Genomic DNA, 14,732 nt, shown 5'->3' on the forward strand with positions numbered 1-14,732 from the left:
GGCATTTGCAGCGCTGGGTCCCAGGTTGGAATCTCGGCCTGCACACTATCTGTGTGGAGTTTACAGGTTCTCCCTGTGTTTGCGTGGGTTTCCTCCCACAATTCCCCCTCAAAAAAATTGACCTTAGACCGTCGTAATGACATATGCCTATTGTAGGGATATTAGATCGTGTCCTTTGAGGAAATAGTGACATGACTATGGACTTTGTACAGTGCCACATTATATTTTGGCGCTATATAAATACTGTGTACTAATAATAATTACATTTCTTAACAGAAATGCCCATGATAAAAGAGACAAGGGGAAAAAAAGGGAATAGGGAAAAAAAAAAGAGGGGTCGGGGACAACATGGCGAGATGGAAACTGTGATATGTTAGAAATAAACAAATTCTTAAAAGCAAGAGAGGAAGGGGTTGGTTGGTCACCATAGGGGGGGGGGGGTGTTGGTGTCACTTCTATAGGGAGTCCTGAAGGGTAATAATCCAAATAAATATATCCTTTGATGGAAAGCACATTATTCTGCATTATGTGTCACTGTCGTTTGGCTTTGCGGTGTTGTATTTTGTTGGGTAGAATAAACAATCCAGTAAACAATTTTCACAGTTGCAGTCCCCAAAATAGATAAGCCAGCATGTGATTTGCCTTGTTAGGAAACACCTGAAACCTCAGCTTTTCATGGAGTGGAGTTTTAATACACATTGTTTTTTTTCTGGCAGAATACCATTACTTAATCAACTTACTTTGATAACCTTCATTCCAGATAATAATGTCTATGGGAAAAGAAAAGACTTTGAAAAGAAGGTTTCAGGTTTAGAGCGAGTACTGTGAACCTCCTCTTGCATTATAAATTAAGATGGACAGCAGTATGCAACAGGAAACACGATAAAGAGACTCAGGTGAATTATTCAGAGAGTGTAACAGGAGCGTTGTGCATTAGTGTAAATGGGAAATGGAAATTATGAGCACATTCCATCAGTAGTGATTCCATAAACCAGAGGGCCGACGAGGAAGGGGGTTCTCTACACAATTTCTCTTTCAGAGGATTTTTATGCAAGCGAAATGGGGAAATGGATTATGGACTGACAGGAAATTGTCATCTTAAGGCGATCTTGATCGTTCTCTGTGCATTTCCAGCTTTGTTCTTTGGTAAGTAGATGATGGGTAATCGATTTACACAAAGAGAAATGTATTAATGGACATAACGGACCTAATTTATTAAGGTTTTCATAGGCTATCATGGGAGAACTGTGGCAAGTAAACCTGAAATGTATTTCTTAAAAATCTTTTGCTTTTGGCAAATACTGACAATCCTGGACTAGATCTGTTCTAGGTTTTCTGGATCACCCAGGTTCTCCCACAATAGTCTATCATCTCCAGTCTTGGAGAGCTTTAATAAATGAAGCCCAAGGTGTAGAAGAAAAGAAGCACCAAACCTCAGTGACATGATCAGTTGGAAGTAATACTTGATAGACTTTTTTTATTTTGGAAGGATAAGAGGATCTTCCTCAGAAGTACAAAATCACTAAAAAGGGCAACTGAGGCAGCAAATGTCTCAATGAGTGTCTGGTTGAATACATGTCGGTTTAATGGAAAACTGAGGCTGCAGCCCAATGTTTGACATCTGTTTTCATCAAGAGTCAGTTGCTCTCTTCCAGTCCCTGAGGAAGTGTGATTCTGTTACCTTCCAAAATATGTTAGACATTACAGTTATTTGCAGTTATCTTTATCAGTTTGTCATTTTATTGCTGCCTTTTACTGCATCTGAATATACTTTTCACCGAGTATAAGAAAACCCTGGTTTGTGAGTAGCATTAGATGCTGTCACCCTACATCATATGTGAGTATTGAACTTGGCTGAAACACTGTTTGCGGAATTCAACAGCACTTCCTTATGTGTAAAAGTCAATTAGTCCCCCTTTTAAAGTGTGTGTGTGACAGGTAATCTCAAGCGTATATTTACTATTCCATGGTTACTGATCACATTCCCTCAAAATGCAATAGACTGACTTAGACAAGACTTTAATATTGTAATGTCAAAAGTATTAATGTAAGTTCTTTGTGCTTTCTTCCAGGCCAGAAATTGGATACACAAGCAGCCCCACAGACACTCTATGGAGTACTGGGCAAGTCTGTGGAACTCGGGTGTGGAGAAATTAATTCTACTGTCACTTTTCTCTGGACATTTATTGCACTAGGAACTAATCTTACCGTCCCTATTGCTTGGAAAGATTTCATTTATGAGGAGGCTGCACAGCTGGGAAGTGTCAGTCTGATAGGCAGTACGCTGGTCCTGGACAAACTGACTCTGCAGGCTGAGGGTCAGTTTATGTGTGTAGCTTGGAAAGTCAATTTGCCTCCGGTTTACATAGACCTGATAGTCCTAGGTAAGAAAACATTTGTGTGTTATAATTTTTCTTTTTTCAAAACTTTAGAATTTATGGTGTCCCCTTTACAAGATTTCCTCTCCATAGCTTTGTTGAAGACATTAATATTAGCCAGGATTTATATAGCGCCGACATATTATGCAGTGCTTTACAGTCCATGGTCATATCACTAACTGTTCCTTAAAGAAGCTCGCCATCAAATGTGGCATAACACTGGTTACTAGGACAAACAGCAAGCATAAATCTCCTCTGCAGTTACACAGATTGCAATAAAAAAAATATATAAGGTTCTAATGGTTCCATACTTCTCCCTCCATCTTGAACAAGAACATATCTAGCTGTTTACAAAAATGTAAGGTGAAGGGAGTAAAGTAAGGAGGTGGGCTCAAATTATGCCATTTAAGAACAAACCAGAGGTCTAGCTTATGTAAACAAAAGCTTGCAATCTAATATCCTGTAGAAGATAGAAAATGTTATGTATATTTTCAGGGGTGTAACTTGTAATTGCCTAAGTGCAAAAGTAAGGGTCAGTCACCTCTACTGTGAGAAATGTTACTGCACCAGCCCTAAATTGCTTAGAGAAAATGTTTTTCTATGGTTTCAGAGATTTGCTTTAAAACAAAGCTTACAAACCTAATAAGCATCAATCATTGTGAGGAAATTCACCATTAAAGTAGAAGAACTGAGATATTTTTCTAAGCCAGCTTAGCTACTTTATCACCATTGAGTCATTATTTTAGCTTCCCCTGCCATAAGTACCTAGCAGCCTTCCAACCTCAATTTCAGGATCTTTGCAGGACTTGCAAAGTTTTGCCAGCTGCCGTTAAGAGCGTGGTTGATGTCAGGGCCAGGAGGGTTACCAGCTGCATCTGTACTATAGAAAATCAGCAAACCTCCTATCTTAGGGGGGGTGCATTTGAAATGCCATTGCATGGCCTCTCAACATCCATAACGCTGCTTTTAAAAAGACATAATTAAAATGAATGGCGGTGTGCTTTACAAATGTGCTTAGTACTGGTTCCTATAGGGAACTCTATAGCTTTGAATTATATAAGAGACTGGAAGTATTTTTTAATTACAGTTTTCAATTTTTCTGTTTGTGTTTTGCAGTGCCTGTTGTTACTCCGAGTCTGAAGATTGATAAAGAGAAACCGATTGAAGGAGCTGAAGTTTACATGACATGTACGGCTGAGGTTGGAACAAGACCTATTACATACATATGGCAGAGACATACTGTTTTTGAAGGATCATTTAAAGTTCAGGAAGGCACAGACAACATGTTTGTTCTTTCACCAGTCACCAGAGAACACACTGGCTGGTATACCTGCACTGTTAGGAATGTGGTCAATGAAAGGACTAGCGGAAGACTGTCCCTGGATGTTGTATGTAAGTGAAGTCTTTTTTTGTGTACTTAAAATGGGATGTCATTTTGCAGTTAGCCCATAGCTATCACTAATTCTGAAGAGCAAAGCAGTAGGCAGAAGCATACCAAGACTATTATTATTATTATTATTATTACATAACAGTGTTTATATAGCGCCGACATATTATGCAGAGCTTTACAAATACCATAATCATGTCACTAGCTGTCCCTCAAAGGAGCTCACAATCTAATGCCCCTACTATAGTCATATGTCTTTAATACAGTCTAAAGAAATTTTTTGGGGGAAGCCAATTACCCTAACTGCATGAATGTGGGAGGAAACCAGAGTGCCCGGAGGAAACACACGCAGACACGGGGAGAACCTTCAAACTCCATGCAGAATGAGCCCTGGCCAAGATTTGAACCTGGGACCTACTGCTGCAAAGGCCAGAGTGCTAACCAATGAACCACCATATGCTACAGATCAGTGGAAAAGAAGCATGTGTAAAGCACATCATTAAACCCCACCCTTGCCCCAGTCCAAAAAGCTTGCATTCTTTCACTTCTTTAAAATAATACAGTTTTTTTTATTCTTTAGAGCAGGAAGTTGACAAAAAATCTGATCCTATTGTGAATTTGTTTCAACTTTGTAACTCGCATGCTCTTTATGTACTGTTTCTCTTTTTTTATTCTTCACAGAATGTCCTCCTTATTTGCTGTTTTCATACCGAAATCACCAGGACCACAAATTAAACTAGGTACTGACTATATGCTTGTGAATTCTGTCTTTCAGATGGTCCAGATGAGCCGATTATTACCATTGAGCCCTATGCCATTAGTGAGAATGGTTTTGCTGCCAACGAGCTGGAGAAAGTCATCCTGAACTGTACGGCCTCTTCTAACCCTCCGTGCGAGTATATCTGGTTCTACAATAACTCTCAACTGGACACAGGACAAATGTACATCTTTCCCAAGATTTCACGGACCCAGACGGGACTGTACACTTGTTTAGCAAAAAACTTGCATCTCAACACGCGCACACAGCTTACCATCAGCCTCACAGTCTACTGTAAGTAGTGCTCCCAACAATATTTATTTTAAAACACTTTAAGGGGGAGCTCCAGGCTAGAGAAAACACCTTGAATGTTAATCCATACTGCCTGATACTTGACATTTTGGGAACTGGTGTGTATGTGTTTCATTTAATCTAATGAAGAAATATGCAATGGCTGTAAGAGTCACTTGGCCCTAATTCTTCCTTTTCCCTATTTTCTCAGCTAGTACAAACACCACACAATGATTGTAATTTAAAAACAAATTTGTAGGTTTGAATAAAAAAATATAAATATGTATTATTGATTATAATTTATAAGGTCTGGCCCACAAAAGTAGGGATCAGTGCAGGGTATGGAATTATCAGCATCAGCAAGCCAACATTGTTGATTATCGGTCATCTATCCAATATCCATACTGACAAACATTTTGTTTTTCAAACCACCGGATTCCAATATTTCTGCCCATGCATCCTGTAGTTCTTTTTATCTTTAGTGACTATACATAGCTGAACTGAACAGTTATTCACATCACCTTGTTCTCTATAATTTAAAGCAGCCTTGTTGCTTCAAATGGTGTACTCCCCTCTCCTGCTTTCTGCTCGACCTTATCTGCTCAGCAATCCAGGAAACCACCAGGTGAAGATCCCACAGAATCTGACACTTCCAGGAGTGTTGATTTCATGGATCTCCTGCAGAACTAAGTGGTTGATCCGTCGGCCTTTGCATTCTTCTGTATTCTAAAGAGACATGGGGCTGGTGCGAGGAAACTCTGAGACCTAAAGAAGAATATTGACCCTAAAATCAGATTCTGATGAATCTTTACCTGTTGGTTTCTCTTTTGTAGAACATTAAACATCTTCTTTTGAAGGAGCCCTCTATGAATTTTACCAACAGAGTCACTTTGACATTTCTTGTTTAAAGTAATATGTACAACTATATGTCATAAGTAGGGATGAGCGAGTGAGATCATTAAACTCGATCTTGCGGCGAATTCAGCCGTTCTAGCTTACCGAAATTGAGTGTCATCAGGATTTTCCTTTCCTCAACCGTTCAGATAGCACCAGAGGATTTGAATGGGGGGACTTGTCCCCACTTAACCTCTAGTGCCGGGGATCACACACTGACAGGAGGATTCCCAGGGCTGGATTCATTCATGCAGTCCTGGGAATCCTCCTGTGTGCGATCCCCGGGCACTAGAGGGTAATTATTCTTTAGTGCCCAGGGATCACACACAGGAGGGTTTCAGGGCTGCATGAATGAATTTTTGAAATTTCCGAATGTTCGTGGACCCATTGGAAGTTCGAGGAAATTTTTGCGAGAATGCCAGAGGAATTCTCGCTCATGCTTAGTCATTAGGGCATAATCAACCTAAAAAAAGCAAATGAAACTTTGGTGATGCAGCTTATAAGTATTGTATCACTTAGAAGTAAAATCTTTTTTTTTTTTTTTTTTTCTTTCCTGGTGCACTTTAGGAGATTTGTACAGTCTTATAACAATGCATTTAAAGTAGGCGGTGTACCACAAAACAAAATGTTTTTTGTTTGTGAGATCTGACATTTTTTTGTAGGGTTGTTTTCTCAGAAAAAAAACTTTTTTTTTTATATTTGATAAATAAAAGCCAAGGTCGAGGTTCCAGATAAATGGCAGAATGACCCATATGCAGTGGCATCATACATACATAGCCTTACAGAGGCTGCTGACCAAAAACCTTAAAATGACTCCAGCAACCTCTTGTATTTCTTTTCAAACCGTAAACCTCATATAAATTCAATAATTTTGTTGCCTGAGACATTAAAATATGAACAAAGACCAATGTTTGTACATACCTCACTCGTTCTACTCCTGCATGAAATAATCACTGATTATCAGTGACATTTATTGGCTGTGTGCCCCTAGCTTAAGATCTACAGCTCCTATTTACTGTTTTCCTTTCTGTGTGCTGTGTAGATGTTATATTTTCACTCTGTGTGTAAAGTTTGGAATGTTAAATGATACCCTTTGCCACCAAAGTTATTAGATGCAAGCTACCAAGACATTATTATTATATAGGATTTATATAGCACCAACATATTACGCAGCGCTGTATATTAAATAGGGGTTTCAAATGACAGACAGATACAGACAGTGACACAGGAGGAGGAGGGGACCCTGCCCCAAAGAGCTTACAATCTAGGAGACATGTTATGTCATACCTGAGGAAGGTATCTAAGTTGTTTCAAAAGTTTGCATCCTTGACATATTAGAAGATGTGGATTACTCTATTAATCTACTAGTCTGTACCCTATCCCCTCCTATACCATAAATTAAAATTCCTCAAGCTATGAATGAAATAAAATCACAAGAGATCATTTTCTGACTTGTTCAGCTTTGTACAATTAGTGCAATGTGTAAACATAATTCTGTTTTAGAGCAATGAGCTGAAGAATACTGTCCTGAAAAACTTTCCCCAGCCTAACAGATGTATATTTTTGTGTGATTTCCACAATCTAGCTATTTCCCTGCAAATATTTATATGTGAAAGTTCAGATTCAGTGGATTAAGCTCCATTTAGGCAGTTTAAGGATAAGCAAATATGGCAGCTACAGAATAAGATTTACTTCTTTTTCTCCTTTATGCTTTCAAGGTTGTGGGCAAGTAGGAATGTTAGATGTCTGCTGGCAATGCCCGAAAGTTAGTAGATTTTGGACAAGGGTTTTTGATTTTATTTTTTCAGTTACTCAATCCCCCCCAAAAAGAGAACACCGTCTTCTTCGAATTTGATATTTCCTAACCTTGACCTGGTAGGAGGCTTATCTCCTAAATATTTCTGCTTGCCGATATCGCAATAGCTCGCCATGGGAAATCTCCTCTTTCATTGGATTTCATTAGTCCTAATTGGGTTATGTTCAATGATAATCTCTTCTGTTCTCTCAATAAAACAGTTGCCCTTTTCCATAGAATCTGAACCCTTGGGTTGAAGCTACCTTGACTTCTCTGGCACATTGCAAGTTTCTTGTTACCTTTAATGTTTAAGGGTATTTTCGTTATACACCCCCTCCTTCTCTTGTAATCCTGGATTTTTCTACTCCTTTTCTTTTTTCCCCTCTTGTTTTATCCGATCCTTTGTCTTTATCAAGATGATGTTTTGTGACTCTTTAGGCCAGTGGTCTCCAACCTTTCTGACCTCATGGACCACTAAATCCACGGAATCTAAACCACGAATGCACGGGGAGCTGTGTGTCACTCGAAGGGGAAAAAACTCCCCCCAAAGTGACGTCATGATGCCAGAACCACCCACTCTCCTATCGCAGGCCGAGACCTGCTTGTTAAACATCCAGGGGGTACAGTAGCGCAGAACTGTGGACACAACAAATGTTGTAGCCCTGCGCTACTATTCCCCCAAGATGTTTACCAAGCAGGTCTGAGCCTGCGATGGGAGAGTATGCGGGTTGTGTCCATACGGGGGACAGAGCTGCAGACCACCAAAATGTTCTTGTAGACCACCGGTTGGCGACTGCTGCTTTAGGCAGTGTTATGATGTAGACAAATGTCATTAAGAGATTCATAAAGTTATTAATTTTCTTATAAAGCTTTTGTTTGTGTTTGTTTATATAGTTTTGTCCAATTGTGTATCATTACCATTATCCAACACTATCATTTTACCCTGTTGTGTAACTCTGTTTGACTTTATACCCAGCCCCCTTTTAGCTGGGCGCACCACCTGGCACTTTTCGGTAACAACCTGGCTGTTTTTTGGTGGCTACTAAAGAATTTCCACCCACCTGCCAATTTCTTCCCAGCCGGGTCAAAAAAAAAAATCCTGGGTTGAGCACTGTTTATACCCAAAGCGTTTAACTTTTTGTCTTCTTCCCAGCTGGGATTGGACTACTGTTTAAGTTGTCTTGCATTAGCCCCTTCTTTGAAACCTATTAAAAACGTTGAAATATAAGATTTACACAGGGAATGCAGAACATTGAAGGACCAAAACGTGGCACTAGTAGTTCTGATATGTAATTGAGGCTAATATTGATAAACGTTCTTGTGTGATAGCAATAGAAAAAAATTCTAGCTATCTGCATTCAGGTATCTTTCTATAATGTATCTGTGGAACTCTGTTTGGTTAATGCCTCTGCAGCAACAATCTCTAAAGAATAATTCTTCATAATTTGACTTCTCTTAGTTCCAAAATGGCCTAAAGGTGATTTAATGAATTGATGTGCCCATATGTGTATGGGGCAGTTTCAGGAATCAGTTTTGCAGTATTAATAATATAAAGTATTTATATAGTGCCAATATTATTTCCAGCGCCGTCCCTCAGAGGGGCTCACAATCTTATGTCGCTACCATAGTCATATGCCTTTAATACAGTCCAAGGACATTTCTTTGTGGAAAGCCAATTAACCTAACTGCATGTTTTTTGAACGGTGGGAGAAAACCCATGCAATAGCGGGGAGAACCTGCAAACTCCATGCAGATAATGTCCTGGCTGGGATTTGAACCTTGGACCCAGCACTGCCAAGGCCGGAGTAGTGCTTCCATTACATTTGGGGGATAATATTGCTTTGTTGTAAAAATATAACTTTAAAAATTACAATACTTACTTGGATTGTTGGCTGGGGATGCCTAACCAGTGCACTTGGTGCCTATGGACACTTACTTATATTCTGACTATATCAGACTATATCAGAATATTCTGACATAGGAGATCCTCCTATGACTTTGAGCCCCTTTAAGTTGAGCAACCTTGGGCTGATTGTCAGCCAAAAATGTTTTTTACAGATCTGATTTGCTGACAGTATGTCGTCATTTTGGAAATTATTTATTTGTAATGAAATCTATTTGCAAGTAAGCCGGATCACGCCTTCTTTTCTCTATCCCGGTCCATTTTCAATATGTATGAGTCTTTGATAATACTTCTTTATGGCCAAATATGCTCAGGCCAAACTCTGATGTTTGCAGGTACAACCATCCTAAAACGAAGGCAGTTGAATGACTTATCTGTACTTGGTATTCATTTTACATACTCTAGCTTCTTGAAAGTGTAAGATAAAGGTTAAAAATGCTTCTTAGATTTTATTTCCATGGATGTCATGGGTGTTCATGTTCTGCAAAACATTCTTAAAGAGTCTCACAACATGTTAAGATTGGGATTTTTTTCTAAATAGTAAATTTTTTCAGGTATAGCTAATTTCTGTCACATTCACCCAAGATTTCACTACCTTGCTGCCCAAAAAAGCTAATTGTTTCACTGTCATGATTTGCATTCTAGTATCATGATTCAGTAGGGAGGACATGACCTTCTGTTTTTATCTTTGTCCACAACAGAATTAGGGTCGCATATCTCGTTTTTTCACGGTCACTATATTGAAGGTAAATCGTGGAAAAGTTTGGCATCGCAATGTTGTTGTGCCGCTTGTGTCTGTCACACCAGACACCTTTCAGTGCTGCCATGGCAGCAGGAAAACAGTACACAATCATGCAAGTTTAAAGAAGACCTTAAAAATGACACTTGCTAAATATTTAATGCATGACTCTTCGGAAGAACCAAATACATTGTATTATGAAACCCAGAATTCTTAAGTGCAAGTACAATAAAGGTGTTCCTACAGCTGAGTAGTCCCTAACAACTAGGATTTGTACTTTCTAGCTGGTACGAGAATTCTTCATAGACATGGACTCTTTGGAGTCTTCTTTAAAAGAAAGGGGTTCATTATTTCAGAGACATGCAGAAGTAACTGCGCAAATATAAGAACAACATCATTGTTAGAAAGCAAGAAATCAAAATATCATCTTCTTTGAACAGTGATAAAAATCCACAGTTTGGTACAGTGTTGGTAAACCTTGAATTAGAAATGGGTGTGCACCCGAGCAGAACCTGTATGTTGCTCATGTATTTTGAATTTGGATAACTTTCTTTCAAAAAATATTTTGCACCGTTCCAAGATTGAGGATACCGAAAAAGAAAGAGAAGAGCAGGAAGTCAGGTGAGAAGAGAATAAAAGTAAAAGGAAGGAAGAATTGCTGGGGTATAAGGAGAGATCTTCCATATGCATGGTCTTGTTTACCATAGAGAACCACAGCCTTGTGGGTATCCTTCCCCCCCAGACACAGGAATACAGGATCTGGCGGCATTGACAAGGTGCCGAAATATTGAGTTTTTACACGATTTATGAAACACATGTAACAAGAAAAATGCAGAATTGCATGGGATATAGCAGTGCTCACTGTGTCCCAAAATATTTTTAAAATAGGATCAAAATATTATTATTAATAATATTATTATTAAACAGGATTTATATAGTGCCAACATATTACGCAGCGCTGTACATTAAATAGGGGTGCAAATGACAAATTAATACAGACAGTGATACAGGAGGAGAGGACCCTGCCCCGAAGAGCTTACAATCTAGAAGGTGGGGAAAGTATCACACAATGAGAAGGGGGATATGGAATGGTGGGTGAGTAGTGAGGGTTTAAGAGACAGAAGAAGACGGGTAGGTTGATATGAAAAGATGGGTTTTAAACAAGCAGAAATTAGGAGCAAGCCAAATAGGATGAGGAAAACCATTCCAGAGGGTTGGGCAGCTCTAGAAAAGTCTTGGAGACGTGTGTGTGACGAGGTTATGAGTGAGGAAGTCAGAAGTAGGTAGAAGTGGATTGGTGGCCAAAGGCCACTTGTTTTATGATGAGGTTTTTTAAATATATCTCAATACTTCTAATCAGAGATTTGAATGGTTGCCTACTTTTAGTTCTAGTGCTTAGTAGAAATTTATGCATCATTGTGCCCACCACCCTACTCCGTCTCCAACGTATATTGGAACCGTTTGTAAAAGTTGATAGGGCTCCATCTTTGAACATTTAAATTATGGGGCTATTATTATAGATTTATTTAGATCATGCTATCACTGTACTTCTTTAACCTAAATATAAATTGCAGCTTTGTCTTGCAGATTTACACATATGGGGATAATAAAATGGAACTAAATGAAAATATATAAATATTTTGTAGCTGCAGAAACTTTATAAAGCTTGTTTACTTGGGGAGTACTGAATAGCACAGCTCAGAGGCAGCGCAAATGGTTGTGTTTGACTTATTTTACCTATTATTATTATAATAAATAAACTGTATTTATAAAGCGACAACATATCACGCAGCGCCGTACATTAAATAGGGGTTGCAAATGACAGACAGTGACACAGGAGGAGGAGAGGACCCTGCCTGAAGAGCTTACAATCTAGGAGGTGGGGGAAGTAACACACAATAGGAGTGATGAAGAGATACAGTACATAGGACACAATCATTACCAGAGCCTAGTGCAATTTTCTAAAAATTATAACGACTTTCATCCAATTTTAGATGATTTTATTTTTGTAATCAGAAGCTGAAAGAAATTGGTAAAAATAAATGGTGTAAGTGTATGACCAGTGCTCAAGATCTCATGGATACTGTTTGGTCCTTATTGTATTTCTTAGACTTTGGGGAGCAGCAAGTTTTGAGCTTTGTTATAAAGTTAAAATCCGCAAGAAGCACCAGGACCTAAAAGTGGGGACTCTTGGGTTCCTGGCCCGCATATACCACTTTCTAAGCAACCCCAGGGTGGACTGCCTCCTCTATTACCATACTAATTTTCATGGAGGCAAGTTATTTCATTTAAAGGTTATAGGCATAGGAAGCAGTGGGTATACTCACTGTAAAAGCAGATAATTCCTGATGCTACTGATACTTTTGCTATAATTAAAGCACCAAGTTTAAGTGCCCATGTGAAATCTATTGTTTGTTTTCACTTATGTGCTCACTTTTGTGACAGGTTTTACTTTAAGCAAATACTTCATGTATAAGGATGACTGTTGCAAAGAAGCCCCGTACGATGTATAAATGACTACAAATATAAAATAAAACTAATGAGTTTGTAATTTGAAAACATAAATTAGTGTATGTTTATTGCTGTTTCATTCATGTTAATGTTGTTTTTTTTTCCTTTTGTTTTTTAAAATATAAAACAGTTCAAAGGACCTATCAAATAAATTGGTGTTCTCCTTCATAATGTAGGTTTTGTCCCTTTTCTATTATAATACCTCGGTCACATTTGAAGTTAATTACAGTTGCTTTTTTGGAAACAAAATAACTACAAAAAGTCCTTGGGCTAACTAAAATTAGCAGTGGCTATACTTGGTTTTCAGAATGATTTGTCTTTACTTTGGTCCGTTACTTGTTGCTATGAAAGAATCAATGGCTTTTGCAGGGAAGTGGCGCTGCTGTTGTATATTTAAGCAGTTTGAGTGACATTTGGTATTGTATGAAGGTATAATACGCATTTAATGCTGAAGTAGCATCAGTCTGGATAATGTTTGCAATTTTCATGACAGAGCATGGACTGATGTCACATTTTCTCAGAATACAGCTTTTTTTTTTTTTTGAAAAAAAATTTTATTGAGAGATACCAAGGTTCATACAATAAAGTGAGATTTTCACATTTCAAATCAGCAGTATGACATCCAACAATAAATAGTGCATAGAAAATAGTCAAGTAACATTGTTATGGTTATGAGAGGAACCAAGACATCTCCATTTTTCAAAACTTTTATAAAGAAACTGGGTTAACCAACCTAGAAAGAATACAGCATTTAAAATTATGTAACTAGTCATTGAAAGGGACAGGACTTCAGAATCCCATGACCATGCCGGGTCAATGAACTTCCATATAGATCTTAAAGGGTTGCAACAAAGCAACAAAATTAACAAACTCTGTGTTGATGGGCTTTAATAAGCACATGCTTTGAAAATCAGTTTTAGACTATTATGAGATCTTTTAGAATTTAGTGTAGGTGCAAATGAACTGCCTCAGCTGCTTTTGTATTTCTATAGACTTGTATGGGGAAATGGTGTATGTGAATGAACAAAAGTCCATCAACACTGATCTTGATTTGCAGGCACATCTGAATCCAGGTGGATAGATATGCCAGGACCAGGCACTTCCCTGTGACACCTTGAGAAATTGCAGTGAATGTGCTGATTTATTAAAGTTTTCCAAGGCTGGAGAGGATACACATTCATCAGAGAAACTGGGAGATCCTGCAAACCTGCAATGGATTTCTTAAAACCATTGTTAGCAAATGTTTTTAATCCTGGACCAGTTTTTTGGATCACCCAAATTTACTGATAAGTGTATCCTTTCCAGTCTTGGAGAGCTTTCATACACAGGCCCAATGACTTTGTAACGATAAAGGATCATTTACTTTGCAGAGCAGTCCCTGTTGCTTTCCATCTTGGTTTCTCATGCTGTGGCACTGACATCCCAATCTCAGAATGGCTCATTGACATTACGTTACTGTCCCTGGATGTGACATCGTCTTTACGTGCCTTGCTTTTTGGTTTGACATTATCTTCCCACGACCATATGTGTAACAGTTGCATGGCATTGTTTTTCCTGTGCATTCTTACTATTTCTTGTCCAGATCTTCCCGAGGGCTCTCCTAACTGCACAGCATTGCCACACAACGAATATAAGGACGTGGCACTCTGGTGCTCGTGGCCCGGAGGGCTTCCGTTGGCACAGCTTTACTGGATGAAACAAAGTGAGGAGGACAACATCATTGTGTCAAAGTCTAATGCCACCCTAATAAAGAGAGGGACGGACCTGAAAAACAGCACCACATTTTACTGCTCGATATTCCACCCATCTCTCAGGAAGAACATCACTTGCAGCACCACTGTGGGTAAGTTGGGATCACAGTTATGTGATAGTAATAGGTAGGCGAATAGATGAGACTTTTATATTTTGTCTGCAGATATTGAGAATCGCATGCTTGGTTTCTACCGTGTTTCCCCGAAAATAAGACACTGTCTTATATTTTTTTGGGCTTCCAAAAACACACTAGGTCTTATTTTCAGGGTAGGTCTTATATACTTTTTTTAATGAAAAAAAACACTTACCATATTCATGTAGAACA

At 38.7% G+C, this 14,732-nt stretch overlaps 1 protein-coding gene across 1 annotated transcript in view; it reads left to right on the forward strand.

Moving 5' to 3' along the window:
- Nucleotides 1-2,029: 2,029 nt before the first annotated feature.
- The window catches only part of LOC140340270 (V-set and immunoglobulin domain-containing protein 10-like 2), a gene marked incomplete at its 5' end in the record, with an annotated part of 25,876 nt that continues 13,173 nt past the window's right edge, over nucleotides 2,030-14,732 (forward strand). Inside the window, 4 exons of the mRNA XM_072425327.1 lie at nucleotides 2,030-2,384; nucleotides 3,495-3,770; nucleotides 4,541-4,816; nucleotides 14,238-14,498. Coding sequence (XP_072281428.1) covers nucleotides 2,030-2,384; nucleotides 3,495-3,770; nucleotides 4,541-4,816; nucleotides 14,238-14,498 — 1,168 coding nt within the window. The remainder of the gene's footprint in view (nucleotides 2,385-3,494; nucleotides 3,771-4,540; nucleotides 4,817-14,237; nucleotides 14,499-14,732) is intronic.

Source organism: Pyxicephalus adspersus, chromosome 11 (genome assembly GCF_032062135.1).
Source record: "Pyxicephalus adspersus chromosome 11, UCB_Pads_2.0, whole genome shotgun sequence".
Classification (NCBI taxonomy): domain Eukaryota; kingdom Metazoa; phylum Chordata; class Amphibia; order Anura; family Pyxicephalidae; genus Pyxicephalus; species Pyxicephalus adspersus.